General features: G+C 44.6%; 2 protein-coding genes across 3 annotated transcripts; one reads left to right on the top strand and one right to left on the bottom strand.

Moving 5' to 3' along the window:
• Window positions 1-200: 200 nt before the first annotated feature.
• On the top strand, window positions 201-2,968 carry LOC100676807 (protein BEX4-like). Its single transcript, XM_010594710.3, is given in 4 exon segments — window positions 201-285; window positions 586-778; window positions 1,464-1,583; window positions 1,586-2,968. Coding segments are annotated over 3 exon segments (669 nt in total). The 5' UTR covers window positions 201-285; window positions 586-588; the 3' UTR covers window positions 1,945-2,968.
• Window positions 2,969-13,910: 10,942 nt separating this feature from the next.
• On the bottom strand, window positions 13,911-16,126 carry TCEAL8 (transcription elongation factor A like 8). 2 transcript variants are annotated; one of them, XM_003414830.4, is made up of 3 exons: window positions 16,003-16,112; window positions 15,535-15,608; window positions 13,911-14,911 (listed from the first exon to the last, which is right to left on the bottom strand). In XM_003414830.4, exon 3 carries the CDS (start codon window positions 14,877-14,879, stop codon window positions 14,526-14,528), a length of 354 nt encoding a protein of 117 aa, XP_003414878.1. In that variant the 5' UTR covers window positions 14,880-14,911; window positions 15,535-15,608; window positions 16,003-16,112; the 3' UTR covers window positions 13,911-14,525. The 2 variants fall into 2 exon arrangements, with proteins under 2 accessions (XP_003414878.1, XP_023409694.1); XM_023553926.2 differs by lacking the exon at window positions 15,535-15,608 and having other exon boundaries at window positions 16,003-16,126.
• Between the last annotated feature and the right edge of the window lie 675 nt (window positions 16,127-16,801).

The raw sequence follows: 16,801 nt of genomic DNA, 5'->3' as shown, positions 1-16,801 counted from the left end.
GGGCTCCCCAGGGCTCCCCAGGGCTCCGCGGGGGTGGTGTTTTTAAAGGGACTTATTTTTTTTAAGGTGAGGGGGGGCGGCCTTTGCCTGACTCCGGGACGACCGGAACCGGCAAGGGTGGGGGCGGAGCCTCGGGGAGACGAAGCCCCACGTGATTGGCCAGCGCAGCTTCGCGCGCCTCCGCCCACAGGCGGGCCGGCCCTCGCTGGTCCCTCTTTGTACCTGTTCCCGGTGGTCCTGGGGGCGTGCGGGCTGCGGCGGCACAGGAACCGGAAGGTGGAGCAGGTCAGGAACCCGGAGGGGTGCTTGGGTCTGGCGTGGGGGGCGACACGCGGGCGGCGGAACTCCCTCTCAGGGTCCGGCGGCCCCGGGCGGAGCAGCTCAGAGCCCGCAGCAGCAGCCCCAACGGCCGGCCGCGAAGCGGTGCGTGCGGGTGCAGAGATCCGTAGCCCTCTCCTGTCGGAAGGGGCCCGCCGGCCCTGCGGGACGGGTGGGCCCTAGGCGACGACCTCTGGGAAACACCTGGCTCTCCCACCGCCGCAGGCTTCTCCAAATACCCCGTGCCGCTTGTCCTCCTTTGTGCAGAAAATGGTGCTCAGCGGAGAGAGAGGGGCGGACGCGGGCGACAAGGGGGACCGGGTTGCGGTGGGGCAGCGCCGAGAGCTGGTCGCAGCACCCTTCCGCCCCGCGGCCGTCTGCAGGTCTGAGGGTCGCGGAGGCGCACCTGGCGGTGAGGATCGGGAGGAGGAGGAGGCGGAGACTGCCAGGATAGGCCCAGGTCGGTGCAAGGGACCGTGGGGGAGTGGGGGCGGGGCGGAGCCCAGTCGGAGACCCCTGTCACCCCCCCCCCAATTCGTCCTGTTCTCCATTTTGGTGCCTGCAGAGGCGTGGCGATGGAGAAGCAGGAAAGATGGTGGGCTTGGGGGAGGGGGGAAACCCTGGTGGCATAGTGGTTAAGTGCTACAGCTGCTAACCAAAGGGTCGACAGTTCGAATCCGCCAGGCACTCCTTGGAAACTCTATGGGGCAGCTCTACTCTGTCCTATAGGGTCGCTATGAGTCGGAATCGACTTGACGGCGCTGGGTTTGGTTTGGTTTTTGGTTTGGGGGAGGGAGGGCAGAGAACTGGGAGCCCCCTAGAGAGCGCCCTAGTCGCTCAGGTGGGAAAAATGAAATTAAAAAAAAAACTTTGAGTATCCAGGGCTCTAAATAGTAAAAAAGAAACCCTCATGGCGTACTGGTTAAGTGCTACGGCTGCTAACCGAAGGGTCGCCAGTTCAAATCCTTGGAAACTCTATGGGGCAGTTCTACTCTGTCCTATAGGGTCGCTATGAGTCGGAATCGACTCGAGGACACTGGGTTTGGTTTTGGTTTAAATGGTAAAAGGTGCTTAGTAGAGTCTCTGTCTTCGGTGCTGATCTGTCCACGAAGCCTTCAGTCCCTTCTCCCGCCTTTGTCTCCTAGGAGTAATGGAGTCCAAAGAGAAACAAGCGGGAAAAAGTCTCAACGTGGAAAATAACCTCCAGGAAAACGCAGGAGGGGAGCAGGCCCCTGTGAAGAATGGAGAGGAAGGCCTCCCTTTGGGAGGGGTGAAGCCCGGGAGCCTGGAGGAAATGTCAGGTGGGGGCGGGGTTGGTGACTTGCCCCTAATTTTCATTGGGGCATACCTAATAAGCATATTGATCGCAGTGAAGTGGGAGATAATGTAGAAAGGGTCACGGGGCAGATGTTGGAAATCAGGAGAAAGATTAGGGAGCAGCAGATGAGGCATTATATGCGCCCCCAAATCCCTGAACCTGACAATCGTGACGAGTTTTGCCTTATACCTCGAATACTACGGTTTTCCGTGAGGTTAATAATGTGGCTTCTGTTTTACAGCTTGTGTTGCTGCGATTTCGTTTTGCTGTCAACCTTTTGGTGTTTGCACTTACCAGTTTCTAACTGAATATTGTTTTGTGTCAGTCTACAAGTGTCAGCAGGGCAATTTCACCCATTTTTAGGAAAAGATAATAAATTTCATGTTGTGAAATTAATAAGGTGATTTAAAAGGCAGTCTGTATCCTATCATCTTCTTCTTCTGTTCCAGTCCTTATTTTCTGTTAATGTTACCTTTCTTCTTGTTACCTGGACTCAAAATCTCAGTTGTCTTTGTTATTTTTACTTGTCTCCAACCAATCAGTAAGGAAAGTTTGTACTCACAATTCAACATCTGATAATCATTTTAAGAATTATGTCTTAGTGTTTTTAGAGAGTGCTAGTCCACCATCTGCATAAAAACACTAACATCTGGGGAGCTTTTTGAGAATGTACCTCTGGCACCCATCCTCTAGACTCACAGGGTGGGACTCCAGAATTTCCATTTTTAATAAGTTCCCCAGGTAATTGCGATGTACATCAAATTTTGAGAACCACTGGTGTGTGTATGTATCTGTATACATATGTGTGTATATTGTATCATATTAAGTGTAAATAATGAAGTAGGATAACAATGAAAATCTGGATTCGATGGGCAAAACACTAAAAAAGTTAAGTGTAAGACCTTAAAATAGACTGACCATATGAGTGGTAGGGATAGTGCCAAACTGGAGGGTGTACGCTGTGCTGGACAAACAAAGCATGTCTTGAAGGGCACATACAGTCGGAGGGACCTCGAGTTCATGACCCATGTCTGCACTACACCCTGTATCTCATTTTATCCTTATCACAACCTCTAAGATCTGTATTGTTTTCCCCCTTTACAGATGAGTACACTGAGGCTTAGAGATGTTGAGTACCTGGGCTACCCCCTGCTGTGTATCTTGGGAGGAGGGTTCAGGCCTACATCATTTTCTGTGGCACCTTGTTATCTGCAGATGCAGAATACATGTTTAGAACTGTTGACAAGCTGAGGAGGGTCAAAGAGAGGCTGCAAAACTGAGGCTGTGTATGAATTAACTTTGTTTTGCTATATTTCCAGTACCCGGGATGAAGCGGGGGACGGACGGGGGCGGGGGGGGGGGGACTTGCCGTCGAGTCGATTCTGACTCATAGTGACCCTATAGGACAGAGTAGAACTGCCCCTAGGGTTTCTAAGGAGTGCCTGGTGGATTTGAACTGCCAACCTTTGGTTTAGCAGCTGAGCTCTTAACTACTGCACCACCAGGGCTCCGTTTCCAGTACAGGCACTTTCATTTTTAGAACATTAGAGCGGATAAAACTCTTAAAGACCCTCCAGTCTAGTGTTCTTCAGAGTTCTGGTTCCTACCCATTACAGTTTGTAAAATTAATTTTGTGGGTCGTAACCAGCAATTAAAACAACAAAAACATGTCAGAGTCCATCACCCATGGGTAGTGTTGTTAATTCTTTTGAGAAACTTGTTTTAAGTTTTAAACATGGTTTCCTTAGAAAATACATTTCTCACTGTAGGTCAGAGTCAAAAATTTGAAAGTTACTTCTTCAGTCTAAACTTCTTTTCACAGATGAGGAACATGAGTAGGAAAGTGATTTTCCCGGGGTCACACAGCCAGTTAGTGGCAGAGCTGGGACCACAGCCCATACCTCCCAGTTCCTAGCTTGGGGTGCTTGTCTCCTCACCATAGTGCTTCCACAAGGCATTATTTGGATTTTTTCCCCTTTTTTAAAAAATTGTACCTTAGATGAAGGTTTACAGAGCAAACAAGCTTATCATTAAACAGTTAATACACCTACTGTTTTGTGACATTGGTTGCCAACCCCACAACATGTCAACACTCTCCCTTCTCATCCTTGGGTTCCCCGTTACCAGCTTTCCTTTTCACTCCCGCCTTCTCGTCCTTGCTCCTGGACTGGTGTGCCCATTTAGTCTAGTTTTGTTTTATGGGCCTGTGTAATCTTTGGCTGAAGGGTGAACCTCAGGAGTGACTTCATTACTGAGCTGAAAGGGTGTCCAGGGGCCATACTCTCGGGGTTTCTCCAGTCTCTGTCAGGCCAGTAACTTTTTTTTTTTTTTTTACTTTAGGTGAAGGTTTACAGAACAAACTGGTTTCTCATTAAACAGTACGCATTGTTTTATGACATTGGTTAACAAACGCAGTATTTGGAAATTTTGACAGCATACACTGATTTCCAGTTGATGTATGTGAGCAAAATTGTACAGCTTATTTTAAAAAATCACTCAGATTGTTTATTTAATGTTCATATTATTTTGTCATCAGAGTACCTGCATGCTCAACTGAGAAACATGTTTAAGGATAACTTTGAGCCCCTTGTCAAATTTTGGAGCTGGAATGATCTCTCACCTTCTGTCTAGAGGAAGGGGATGATGGAGAGTCTGATCTGAAAATGCGTGGTGGGGAGCTCATAGGCACTTCAGAAAGGCCAGCAGTTGAGTGACATTTATGAATGGCCTTTTGATTCCTGAGTTACGGAGTGATTTCTTAAACTTGCCAGAAGCAGGGTTCAGTCTGTTGTCCCTGTCTTTATGTTCCTCTAAAGGTGTTTGTGTAATGTGGCACCTCATGCTTGCGTATCACCAAGTTTGTCAGCCTTGATGCTAGATTCTTCTTCAGCCTCCTTTTCTTCTGCAGGGATGACTCGATCTCTCTGTCCCTTCTCAACTTTTTATTTTGAAAAAATGTAAGCCTACAAAAAGCTTCAAGAATAATTAACACCCACATACTCAATCCCTTCATCTAGATTAGATTCACCGCCTAATATTTTGCCAATTGTTTTATTTCTGTCTTGATATATATATATATAGTTTTATTGCTGAACTATTTTAAAGCCAGGAGCCATGGTGGCTCAGTGATTAAAGCTCTCAGTCGCTAATTGAAAAGTTGGCAGTTCAAACCCAGCTACTCTGTGGGAGAAAGATATGGCAGTCTGCTCTCGTAAAGATTTATAACCTTGGAAACTCTATGGGGCAGGTCTGCTCTATTCTATAAGGTCTCTATGAGTCATAATCAACTTGACGGCAACAGGTATTTTAAAGCTTATTGTAGGTATCTTAATACTTAAGCAGTTTACTTCCTAACAGCAAGGTCACTCTCCTAAACAACCACAATGCGATGATCACATTCAGGAAATTTAGTACTGATATAATACTAACCCTGGTGGCATAGTGGTTAAGCACGGTGGCTGCTAACCAGAAGGTTGGCAGTTTGAATCCACCAGGCGCTCCTTGGAAACTCGATGGCAGTGGATATGATACTAACTAATCTACAGTACTTATTCGAACGTTGCATTTAGTTGGTATGTCTTTTAATCTAGAACGTTTTTCTGACTTCTTTCTTTCATGGCATTGATATTTTGGCGAGGATATGGAGCAACTGAAACTCATACATTGCTGGTATGATTATAAAATGGTACAGCCACTTTGAAAAGCTGGTAGTTCTCTAAAAAATTAAATGTGCACCTTTTCTATGACCCAGCAATTCTCGTAGGCATTTACCCAAGAGAAATGAGAACATATATGTACAAAAAGACTTGTATAAGCATGTTCATAGCTGCTATATTTATAATAGAAATGGAAACAACTCATAAGTCCAACACTATCTGAATGGATAAGTAGATTGTTATATATTCACACTATGGAATACCATACAACAGTAATAAAAAATGAATTACAGTACACAGAACTGTAAGGATGACTCAGAAGTATTATGTGAAAGATTCTAGGCACAAAAGAGTACCTACTGTATGATTTCATTTATATGATGTTCTACAACAGATAAAATTAAACTGCTAGAAGTCAGTTGAGTGGTTACTTGGGATGGCTGAGAAGAGGGACAGGAAACTTTCTGGAGTAATAGAAATATCCTGTTTTGTACTCAACTACTTGTATACACTTAAGATCTGTTCATTTCACTGCATGTAAATTTTATCTCATCTTTTATAAAAAAGAGAATGTAAATCTGAATATAATCATTGTGAAGGGGAACTTTGTTTTGTTCACTGTTAGGTCTCAGGGCACTTAACAAAAAATAACAGGAGCTCGATAAATGCTGCAAAACAGAGCAGCAGACCTTGGAAATCATCTACATCAATGATTATCAAATGCACAATGGGGATTTTGACCCTCAACTCTAGGTAGTATCGATATCTCTTGTATTTGAAACCTGATATTATTAATCTAACTCCTGGGTTACTAAGATCCCATTGATCAGTTACAGGGTTCTGAAATAAGAAAATGGCTATTTTAACACAGGCTTTTCTGACCATAAAACCTATATGTTACCTCCCTCTCCATACTGTTTACATGATGAGCCTCCAGGATTCAGGGACAGATGGGTAAAAGTTATGAGTATGCATCTATGCAGGGTCATGCCTATATGGTTGGACAATAACATTTATCTTGGTCCAAGTGCACAATTATAGCAGGCAGTTGGATATAGGGTCTCAGGAGAGAAGTCTTGGATGGATAAATGGATTTTAGCTAGCACTGACAGTAGTTACCAAATAAATATTTGTTGAAGGAGTAAATAAATGAAACATTAATTTGAGAAGCTCTAGCAAATGCCACTGAGGGTATATCCTGGTATTTTTCTATACCTATGTACTTTTTAATTAGAATTAGGAATCAGAGTTTTGTAATATTCTTTGAATGTAATGTTTATTACTACTTTATTTTTGCAAAATTACAGTCTCTTTATTGGAGAATGTTTAGGAAGTAGATATGAATTGATGCTTTTGAATTATGCTATTGGTGAAGAATATTGAATATACCATGAACTGCCAGAAGAAAAACAAATCTGTCTTGGAATAAGTACACCCAGAATGCTCCTTAGAAGCGAGATTGGTGAGACTTCATCTCATGTAAATTTGGACATATTACCAGGAGGGATCAGTCCCTGGAGAAGGGCATCATGCTTGGTAAAGTACAGGGTCAGCGAAAGAGAGGAAGACTCTCAATGAGATGGATTGACACAGTGACTGCAACAATGGGATCAAACAGCAACGATTGTGTGAGGATGGCACAGGACCAGGCAGTGTTTAGTACTGTTGTAGGTAGGATCTCTGAGTCAGAACGGACTCCAGGGCACTTAATAAGAAGGTATGAAGTGCCACCTTTTGACCAAAAATAGAACTACAGCATGAAATAAGCTGACAAGGGAGCGTGGCAAGGAGCAAGTATGGGGGTGGGGGGCTTCTCAGCCAGGACCCACACAAGTCTGACACTTATACCAGGCTCTTCTCAGAAATAAGATGGAATAGGAAGCAAACAAGGAACGAGAGGAGCCAGTCCCTAACTCAACCAAAGAGATAAGTGAAAATGGAATTACACTGTTTTCACCTTTACGATTTTTTCTAATTATAAAAGTTACACATGGTCATTGAAAAAATCAAAACTAGAAATACAGAGAAGGGTAAAGATGAAGCTATACATCTCCCATAATAACACCATCTAGAAATATTCATTTCAAATATATTGATATTTATCCTTAATATCCTTCACATGTGTATTACAACTGGCTTTTTCATGAAATGGTATGTTAGGAAGAGCTTTCCATATCGATGATACATTTGTGCATCATATTATGTAATTTATGACACTAGAGTTTTCTCCATGATTTCAAATTTTCTGGCAGGTAACTAGATAAAATGGAAATGTGAAGAGTTTTTTTCTCATTCTATAATACAGACATGGCACCAGAATGCATATATAATTAAAACATGTAGAATTCAGTTGTTGCTTTTACAATTCCAAATGAATGGCAGTTAGTTTTAGTTTGTGTAGAAGTTGCCTCTTTTATGCAGGGGAGAAGGCTGGATGGAAGGAATGAGCATGGGCTTTGGCTTCAGAAGGGTTGTGTGAGGTAAAGGAAGCTCACATTTTTTGAATTCCTATTTGAGTATTATCTCAGCATCCCCCCCCCCGATGATGATAATGGTGACAATAATGATAACAGCAGATCTAACATTCTCTGAAGGCCTATTATATGCCAAGTATTTGATACAGCTTTCTGCTTTTACTTCTACAACAGTCTTGTGAGTTTCACGTGGTTATACTAATTCTACAGATGAACAAACCAATCTGGCTTCACACTTTGGATAAGCAGAGAATCCGATTCTAGCCAATACTTTCTTCTTATACCAGTTTCGCCCTTTTAGATGAGAGGTTTCCAGGGCTTGGCAACTGTATTAGTTACCTAGTGTCGCTGTAACAGAAATACCACAAGTGGATTGCTTTAACAAAGAGAAATTGATTTTCTCACAGTCTAGGAGGCTGGAAGTCCAAATTCAAGGTGCCAGCTCCAGGGGAAGGCTTTCTCTCTCTCTCGGCTCTGTGGGAAGGTCCTTGTCATCAATCTTCCCTGGTTGAGGAGCTTCTCAGTGCCAGGGACCTGGGTCCAAAGGACACACTATTCTGGCTCTTGTTTCTTGGTGATTTGAGGTCCCCCTGTCTCTCTGCGTGCTTCTCTTTTTTATATCTCAAAAGAGATTTAAGACTCGAGATACAACCTAATTTTGTAGATTGTGTCCTGACTCATTAACATAACTGCCTCTAATCCTGTCTCGTTAATATCATAGAGGTAAGATTTACAATACATAGGAAAATCACATCAGATAACAAAATAGTGGACAACCACACAAAACTGGGAATCCTGGCCTAGTCAAGTTGACACTCATTTTGGGGGGACACAATTCAATCCATGACGGCAACTAATTGCTTCAAACCTTCACAGTATGTAGCCTGTGCCCAGCAGAAATCCATGAGCATCCATTCAACACCCCTCTAGATGATGATGAGGATAATATAGACGATAATGGTGGTAGTGGAGATGATATTTTCTCTTTGATCTAAGAGTACTGTGGGGACCACATGAATTGTCTGGTATCCAAGGAAGTAGGTGAGAGGAAAGAACATGGATTTTGTATTTGAAAGGTAGTGTGGGGCCAAGGAAACCACATTGTTTGTGTTTCATATTTCTAACTCCTTTAATTCTGACAAGCAATTCTGAGATGGGTGTTATTATTCCCTTTACATAGGTGACTGAACTGAAGTTCAAAGAGGATATTTCTGCAAGGTGACATACTGATAAGGGAAGAAGGTCAGATTGGATCCCAGGTTTATCTGGCTCTAAAGGCCATAATCCTTAAACACTTTGCTGAACTCAAGGATTTAGATTTTCTCTTCACCTTATTGCCCAACCAGTCCTTTAGTAGCATGTCAGAAAAGCTACAACAGTTCCTTAGATGATAGACCTAAAGAGCAAAGCTCACAATGACATTGCTTTCTCCACCAACAATGCCTTAAAAATGTATCTTCACACCAATTCACAGCTTGACTGCCCTGGCCCCCAAATCGTGGGCTGAGCATACAGTGCAGACAGAAGGTGACACCCCTTTTCTCCTGAGTTGTAAGACCACATATAAGCCTTTTCAAGCTCCCTGTGCCTGAGGTTTCCTGCACTTGTGGGCCTGGCCTGACTCGAATATCAGAAGCATTAACCCAGGCAGACATAGAACTGAAGTCATCACAGACCCACCAGGACAGGCCTCGTCACAACTGAGGCCCCTCAGGGAGTCTGAGCAAAGTGGGTGTTGTGCAGTGAATTGTGTCCCCCCTAAATGTGTGTCAACTTGGCCAGGCCATGATTCCCAGTATTGTGTGGTTGTCCACCATTTTGTGATCTGATATCATTATCCTATGTGTTGTAAATCCTACCTTTATGATGTTAATGGGAAACCCTGGTGGTGTAGTGGTTAAGTGCAATGGCTGCTAACCTAAAGGTCAGCAGTTCAAATCCGCCAGGTGCTCCTTGGAAACTATGGGGCAGTTCTACTCTGTCCTGTAGGGTCGCTATGAGTCGGAATCGGCTCGAGGGCACTGGGTTTTTGTTTGGGTATGAGTCCGAATCCACTCGACTCAACGGCAATGGGTTTGGTTTGTTTTTTTAATGATGTTAATGAGTCAGGATTAGAGGAAGAATGTGGTGCTGCTCTAACAGATACCTAAAATGTGGAAGCAGTTTTGAAACTGAATGGGTAGAGGCTGGAAGAGTTTTAAGGTGCCTAACAGAAAAAGCATAGATTGCCCTGAAGAAACTGTTGGTGGAATTATGGCCTCAGAGACAATTCTGGTGAGGACTCAGAAGGAAGTGAAGAAGGAGAGCTGTAACATCAGAGATGGTGCAGATGGCAAGAAAAAGCGGCAGCAGCAGAACCAGTAGATCAGCGCAAGAAGGCGCTGGAGCTGACCAATGGAGTGAGAGAGCTGAATGCCTTTCCACAGGAGGCTTCCTGGCAGAGTGGGGTGCCTCCAGGCACTTACCGGCAGAGCTAAAGAGTTTTGGAACACTTGTCGAGCAGGGCAGATGTCGGGCAGCCTGAGAGGCCAAGAGGCCAGGAAGCTGAAGAAACAAGGAACACAGGAAGCAGAACTGCTTCAGCCTTAAAGGGTAGGGCCATGGCCTCTGGGCTTTCAAAGAGTGGGGTCACAGCCTCCTAGGTTTCAAAGAGTCATATCTTTACCAACTCGGTTCTGGAGTGTGGGGCTGCTGTTTACGAGTGCCAGTGGGATAAGGCCAGATCTGCTGCCCAAAGCTGAGGGGGCAGGACTGCCATGCCCAAGGGGCAGAAGAACTGGGCCTGTGGGCCCAGGGGTTAGGGTTGCCACTCAGATGGCTAGGAGAATGGGGCCGCCCAAATGTGAGGGTGCACAGTTGCTGTTCCAGTGGGTCTAGAAGGTGGAGCTAAAGCCCAGGGCCAAGGGGCCTTCGCCCAGAATCTGGAGTGTGTGGCCAACACCCAGTCTGGAGGGTAGGGCCATTGCCTAAATGGTCTCAGAGAACAGGGGATTATTTTCAAGACTTGAGGGCTAATGTAATGTGTTCTGCTGACTTCCTGGTGCCTGTTATCCCTTCTTTCCCTCCAGTTTCTCCCATTTGTAATAGAAATGCCTAGCTCTCCACTGTTCCACCATTGTACTTTGGAAGCAGATAACTCATATTCTAGGTTTAACAGTTGAAGAGGAATTTGGCCCCAGGGTGGAATTTGTACTTAAAGTTGATTTAAGACTTTTGGGATGATATGATGGGGTGAATGTGTTTTACATGTGGCAAGGACATGAATTTTGGGGGGGCAAAGGGTAGAATGTCATGGATTGAATTACATCACCAAAAAATGTGTGTCAACTTGGCTAGGCCATGATTCCTAGTATTGTGTGATTGTCCACCATTTTGTCATACGTTGTGATTTTCGTGTGTGCTCTAAATCCTACCTCTATGATGTTAAAGCGATGGGATTAGTGACAGTTATGTTAATGAGGCAGGACTCAATCTACAAGATTACGTTGTGTTTTAAGCCAATCTCTTTTGAGATATGAAAGAGAGAACCTAGCAGAGAGACAGAGGGAACTCTTGGCAACAAGAATGAAGAACCAGGAGGGAAGCATGTCCTTTGGACCTTGGGTCCCTGCGCTGAAAAGTTTCTAGACCAGAGGAAGATTGATGACAAGGACCTTACCCCAGAGCTGACAAAGACAGAATGCCTTCCCCTAGGAGCTGGCACCCTGAATTTGGACTTCTAGCCTCCAAGACTGTGAGAATAAATTTCTCTTTGTTAAAGCCATCCAATTGTGGTATTTCTGTTACAGTAGCACTAGATAGCTAAGACAGTGGGTGAAGGGGGGTGAGGTCATTGTCCCAACCCAATCCCCATGCCAGTTGGTTCCCTGAACTCTGAGAGAAGAGACAGTCCCTTCTGCTTCAACCCCAAGTTATCAGACCCAGTCAGACCACTATTTGGTGAGGACTATCACAACCAATGTTTCCAGTTAGGAAGCTTTGGCACTTCATCTCTTCCCCTAAAGTTCCCTGAAAGAGAAAGGGAAAAGGAGGAAAAGGCAAAGTGCTCCTAGATGCAGGAGGGACAGTCCTTCTCCAGGTATGTCTGCTCAGGACAGCCTGGCCATCAGCCTAGGTGGACCTGGTGCCTGCTGCAGGCTGGAGCGGAAACACCAAAGTCAGATCCACCCTAGAAAGGCATGTGGCTTGGGAGCACTTGTCTACATCCTGCCTGAGCCCCACCCCTATGAGCATCAGGATCTATTGCCAGCTACTCTATTCCGACTCACAGCAACCCTACAGGACAGAGTAGGACTGTTGCATAGGGTTTCCAAGGAGCGGCTGGTGGATTCGAACTGCCGACTTTTTTTGGTTAACAGCCAAGCACTTAACCACTGCACCACCAGAGCCTCTGAGCACCAGGGGGATGGATTTATCCTGTTTTGCAAAAGGGCACAGTGAGCCCCTGGAATCTTATCTCACTTTAGCTGGAATTCCAGTCCCAAGAGTATCCATCAAGCTACCACAACCTTGAAAAATGGTCTGGAAACAAGAAGAGACACATCACATAGTGAAAACAATACAAACAGAAAACAAAGCCAAAGGCACAGGGCTGGCTCACCATTTTTTTTCTTTTTTTGTCAGCTGTCCCATAAGGAAAACTGCCAATTTCTCTTGATATGTTTTACTCGTATTGGGAGGGATTGCACGTCTCTACATGGTGTTTGGTCAAGAAAAACACATTTTATACTACATTACCTCAGCTTTTTAACTTGTGTTTGTTAAAAGCAACCTTTTAAATGTTATGTATAAATCTGTCAATCTTTAAAAAGTTCATTCTTAAACAAATGCTTGTATAGGCCTTCTACTCCCTGGATTTCAATAAACATTCACCAATATTCTAATTATTTTATGGTTCATATTAAAATGATGTAAAGCATACTGTATATACCAGTGGTCTTCATGCTTCAGTGTGTATCATAATCAACTGGAGCTTGTTAACCATGCTGCTTATCCAGCCCACTTCCAGAGGGTGTGAGTCAGTGGCTCTTAGGTAGGGCCTAGAAATCAGCCTTTTAAAGATGTTCCCCAGATGATTCTGATGCAGGTGATTATGTAAGATACTTTGATAAAACATTTAGGGTACAATCCATTCAATTGTCATAACTCTAGAGAAATGAAAAGACTTGCAGATGATTATTCAGTGACAGATTTTGCACACAACCTCTAGCTCCTTAGTAGTAATCAAAAAATCAATATTAAAACAGCATATTTCAGCTAAACACAAGTATGGGAGGATATCAGGAGGAAAACAGGTAGTTTTTGTTCATTCTACTGGGAAAACATAATCCCTAACGTTTACATAATAGCCATTCTACCTCAAGAAAATTTATAGTGTACTTTGTGCCTTGGCAAGTTGTTTTTCACATTTCAAGTGGGGATGGGATGGGGTGAAAACGCTGTTCTCTTAGATCTGTTCCCTGCATTACCTTGTACAATTTACACGAGTCCCCTGAGAGCCTTCAGGGAGAGATCACCTTGTGAGACATCATCTCCCAAAAGAAGGTAGACAGAACCTTAGACCTAAGGCAGCAACTCTGGCTACAGCATGCTGTCACTCAAACTTGAACCCCCGCCCAACTCCCAAATGGATTCCTCACACATCTGCATCCTGTGGAGGGGAAGTCCTGTGACTGAACACTGAAAGGGCTATTTTGCCAAGAACTCTAAGACATCAAGGCCCAAGAAACCCTAGAGTAATACACACCCGTGTTAAGTGTGACTATAAAGCAGGGAGAAAGGGTTTAGAAGACAGGAGTGGGTATTCGACCCACCGGGGACTCCAGAGAACTCAGTGGAGTTTTGGCATCAGCAGTGGTGGAGGCCAGCAGAGAGCAGCAAGCGTGGCAGGACCCAGGGGTAGGGCTCAGTGGCAGAATGATATGGAAGCCCCCACCTCCCAGCTTACTGGACTTGTTTATACCTGAGCACAGGTTGAGTCATGCCAGGGCCTTCCTTCAAATCACTGATGGTTCTACAGTGGGTTGGGGTCTTGTATGCACAAGAGCCCACCAAGCACAGCTCAGAGTTACTCTTTTCTTCCCCACAGCAGCCCTGTGAGGCAACTGTTTTCCCCATGAAAAGACTGAGTCTTAAACAAGAGTATCTGTAATAACTGCCAGTTTTATTCCTCTGGCTAAGAGGTCCAGAGGTAATTTGACATTTACATTTATTTTTTAATAGTTCAATCATTAAGAGATTATGTGCCCCCATTGCCCTTATAAGCTGGTTGCAAACTATTTGATTGAATCTTACTTATAAAAAAAATCTTTAATTTTTTTGTATGACACAAGTAATGTGTTCATTAAAAAATACATATAAGCAAAAAGCAGAAAAACAAAAACTCATACCACACAGAAATAAGCACGGTTAAGTTTTTGATATATGTATGTACATACATACACACACACACACACAACGTGGGATTTTATCCTACATATGTGAGCAGATACTAAATATGCTGTTTTGTAACCTCTTACGTTTTACTTTACAATAGGGAATGAACATCTTTCCATGCACATGTGTGAAACTTCCCAATTGAAAAACAGAGCTGGAAAATGTGTTAAAATACAAAATCCAATGAGATGCTGGTAACAAGGAAACTATCTAAAACAACATACCACCAGATTATTAAAAGTAAAATGAAGATAGAAGATAACATCAGAAAATGCTAACAAACAGAAAGCAGGGGCCAGATCTTAATATCAGACAAAGAAGAATTCAAGGCCTAAAGCACACAGGATAAGGACGGCTGCGTGAATGTCTTTGCTTCCAATGCATCATCACAAACTTGTTTCTTACTCTTCTTATCTCTTCCCTAAGCCTTTCCAACTCATCTACTCCTCTTATCATTTCTTCAGGGTCCAAATGCCTAACGGGAGCGTCCTCTTTAAATCTCTGGCCAGGCTGAGCCAGCCCTCCTCTAAGGTTTCCTTGTGCTTCCTGGCTTACACCTTCTCGGGAAGGTTGAGGATTTCCTTCTGCCTCCTGTGGTACATCTTCTGAAGGGTGGTCTTCCTCGGCCTTTGGCATATTCTGTGGCTTTCCTTCATTTTCTTCACAAGATTTTTGCATGTTGAATATTTTAATTTTTGAATAAATTAATCCTAGAAAACAAGGAAACAAAACAACTGCCAAACTGACCAGCAACCAGGATATGGGGTCCCATAGCAACTGGCCGTTTCTGATTCAGGTCCCTAATTGTCAAAATTTTCTATCTAGAGAAAACTAGATTCTCAGGCTTGTAACTCCCCAAACTCCACCCCTTCCTCCACCTCTCTTCCCTCCCCCTCTTGCTTCTAGCTCCATCTTCTCTCCTCCCGCTCCAGCCCACCATTTTCCCAGCAGGCCCTGCTTCAGGCTTCTCCAAGCACTGAAAAGGGAGCAGCGCCTAAGAAATTAACCCCTCCCTCGTCTCTGGTCTCCACCACTCCCGCCCTTCAGGGCTTTCCCAGGTCACCCCAACCTCCAGCCGCTAACCGGAGATTGCTGGTCCAGTCTCCGGCCTCCCCTCCCCCTTCCACGTCTCTTCTGTCCCCCTCCCCCTTTCCTGCCCCATTTCCGCTGCAGGCTCTGCACAGGCCTCAGGCGCTTAGTCCGAATGGGGAGAAGCTGAGGCGACCCCAGGATATGCTTTGGTGTCATCCACACTCCCACTCCCACCCCCACCCCCACCCCCACCCCCACCCCCACCCCAGGGGATGTGAGGCAATTGCACTCTTACACTGACCTGCAGGGATCCAGGGGATTTTCCTCCCTCTTCCCTCACCTCGATTTGCGCTGCGCCCAAAAGACCCAAGATTCCTGCAGACGGACAGGAGTGCTTGGTGAACAGGCTAGTACCTGGATCACGGGCCCCTTTAATGATTCTAGGCCTGGTTCATCTAAAGTTTCCTATGTCCTTGTCCCCTCATTGCCTTCTCTTAAGGCAACCCCCTTCCCCCCGTGTCCACCGTTTCCCTACAAGTAGGGAGTGGGAGAGGCAAGTTATTTCCAAATTTTTTCTGTGCCGCTTGCGGAACCCTCAATTTATTACCCTCCCCCTCCTTCTACACCACCCCACCTCCCACCAAAACAGCCCCAAATATCCTGCACTAAAACGGGAGTCTGGCAGAACAGTAGTGCAAGGAAAGCAATCCCGGCCGGATCGGCTTCTGCTCTCTGCCTTCGACCCCAGGGTCCCCCAGACAGCACCCACCTTCAAATAACCTGAAGAGATCCGGGGCACTTTTCTCCTTCAGCAACACGAAGCTGCTACGGGGAAACAGGCCCTGGACTATAAGGACTTCTGCACACGTCGACTCCTGGTCACGTGAGGGTCGCGTCATCAGTGAGCTCGCGTCTTCAGCTACCCTGCGATTAGCACTGCAGCCCGCCCCCTGCATTCGCTCCACTTGATAGTGTCAATCTTTTTCGCGTTTGCCTTTGAGGGGCAATAAAACTGATATCTTTTCCCTCCAATTTCTGTTCGCATTTCTGGCATTACCAGGGAGAAACAGCCTCTTGGGAGTTAAAGTACCATTTCTCCTTCTTCTTTGGGGAATCATTTCTTTTTCTCTTCTGTTCCCAATACCCCACCTCCCCTCCCCCAAGACCCTACCTTTGCGGTTTCCCCTGGAGTCTCAACTAGCATTTGAATGGGTGAGAGGTGAGGCTGGGAGGACCTGGAAAGGGAACTAGGAGTGAAAGTAAGGGTTTTTTTTTTTTTTGCGAGTCCTCTTGAATAGATTTTTGGTTTTCTATGTTTTTAAACAATTAGTATACTTTATTAAAAGAATATATTTAAAAAACTATACCTCATAACCAGTATTTAACGCTCTGGATGGAGGACAAATTGATTATGTCAATTTATAACACTTTGGAAGAGTTTTCTAACGGTAACAAATGGAATGACAGTATTCACAACATACTGATGTATTAGGATTTTTTTAAATTTGGTTTTTGGTTTTTTTTGTATATATATATATATATATATATATATACACAAGTTATTAAAA

This window comes from Loxodonta africana, chromosome X (assembly GCF_030014295.1).
Source record: "Loxodonta africana isolate mLoxAfr1 chromosome X, mLoxAfr1.hap2, whole genome shotgun sequence".
Classification (NCBI taxonomy): domain Eukaryota; kingdom Metazoa; phylum Chordata; class Mammalia; order Proboscidea; family Elephantidae; genus Loxodonta; species Loxodonta africana.
Note: the sequence above shows the minus strand (reverse complement) of the source record. Positions and strands in the feature narration are given on the sequence as shown.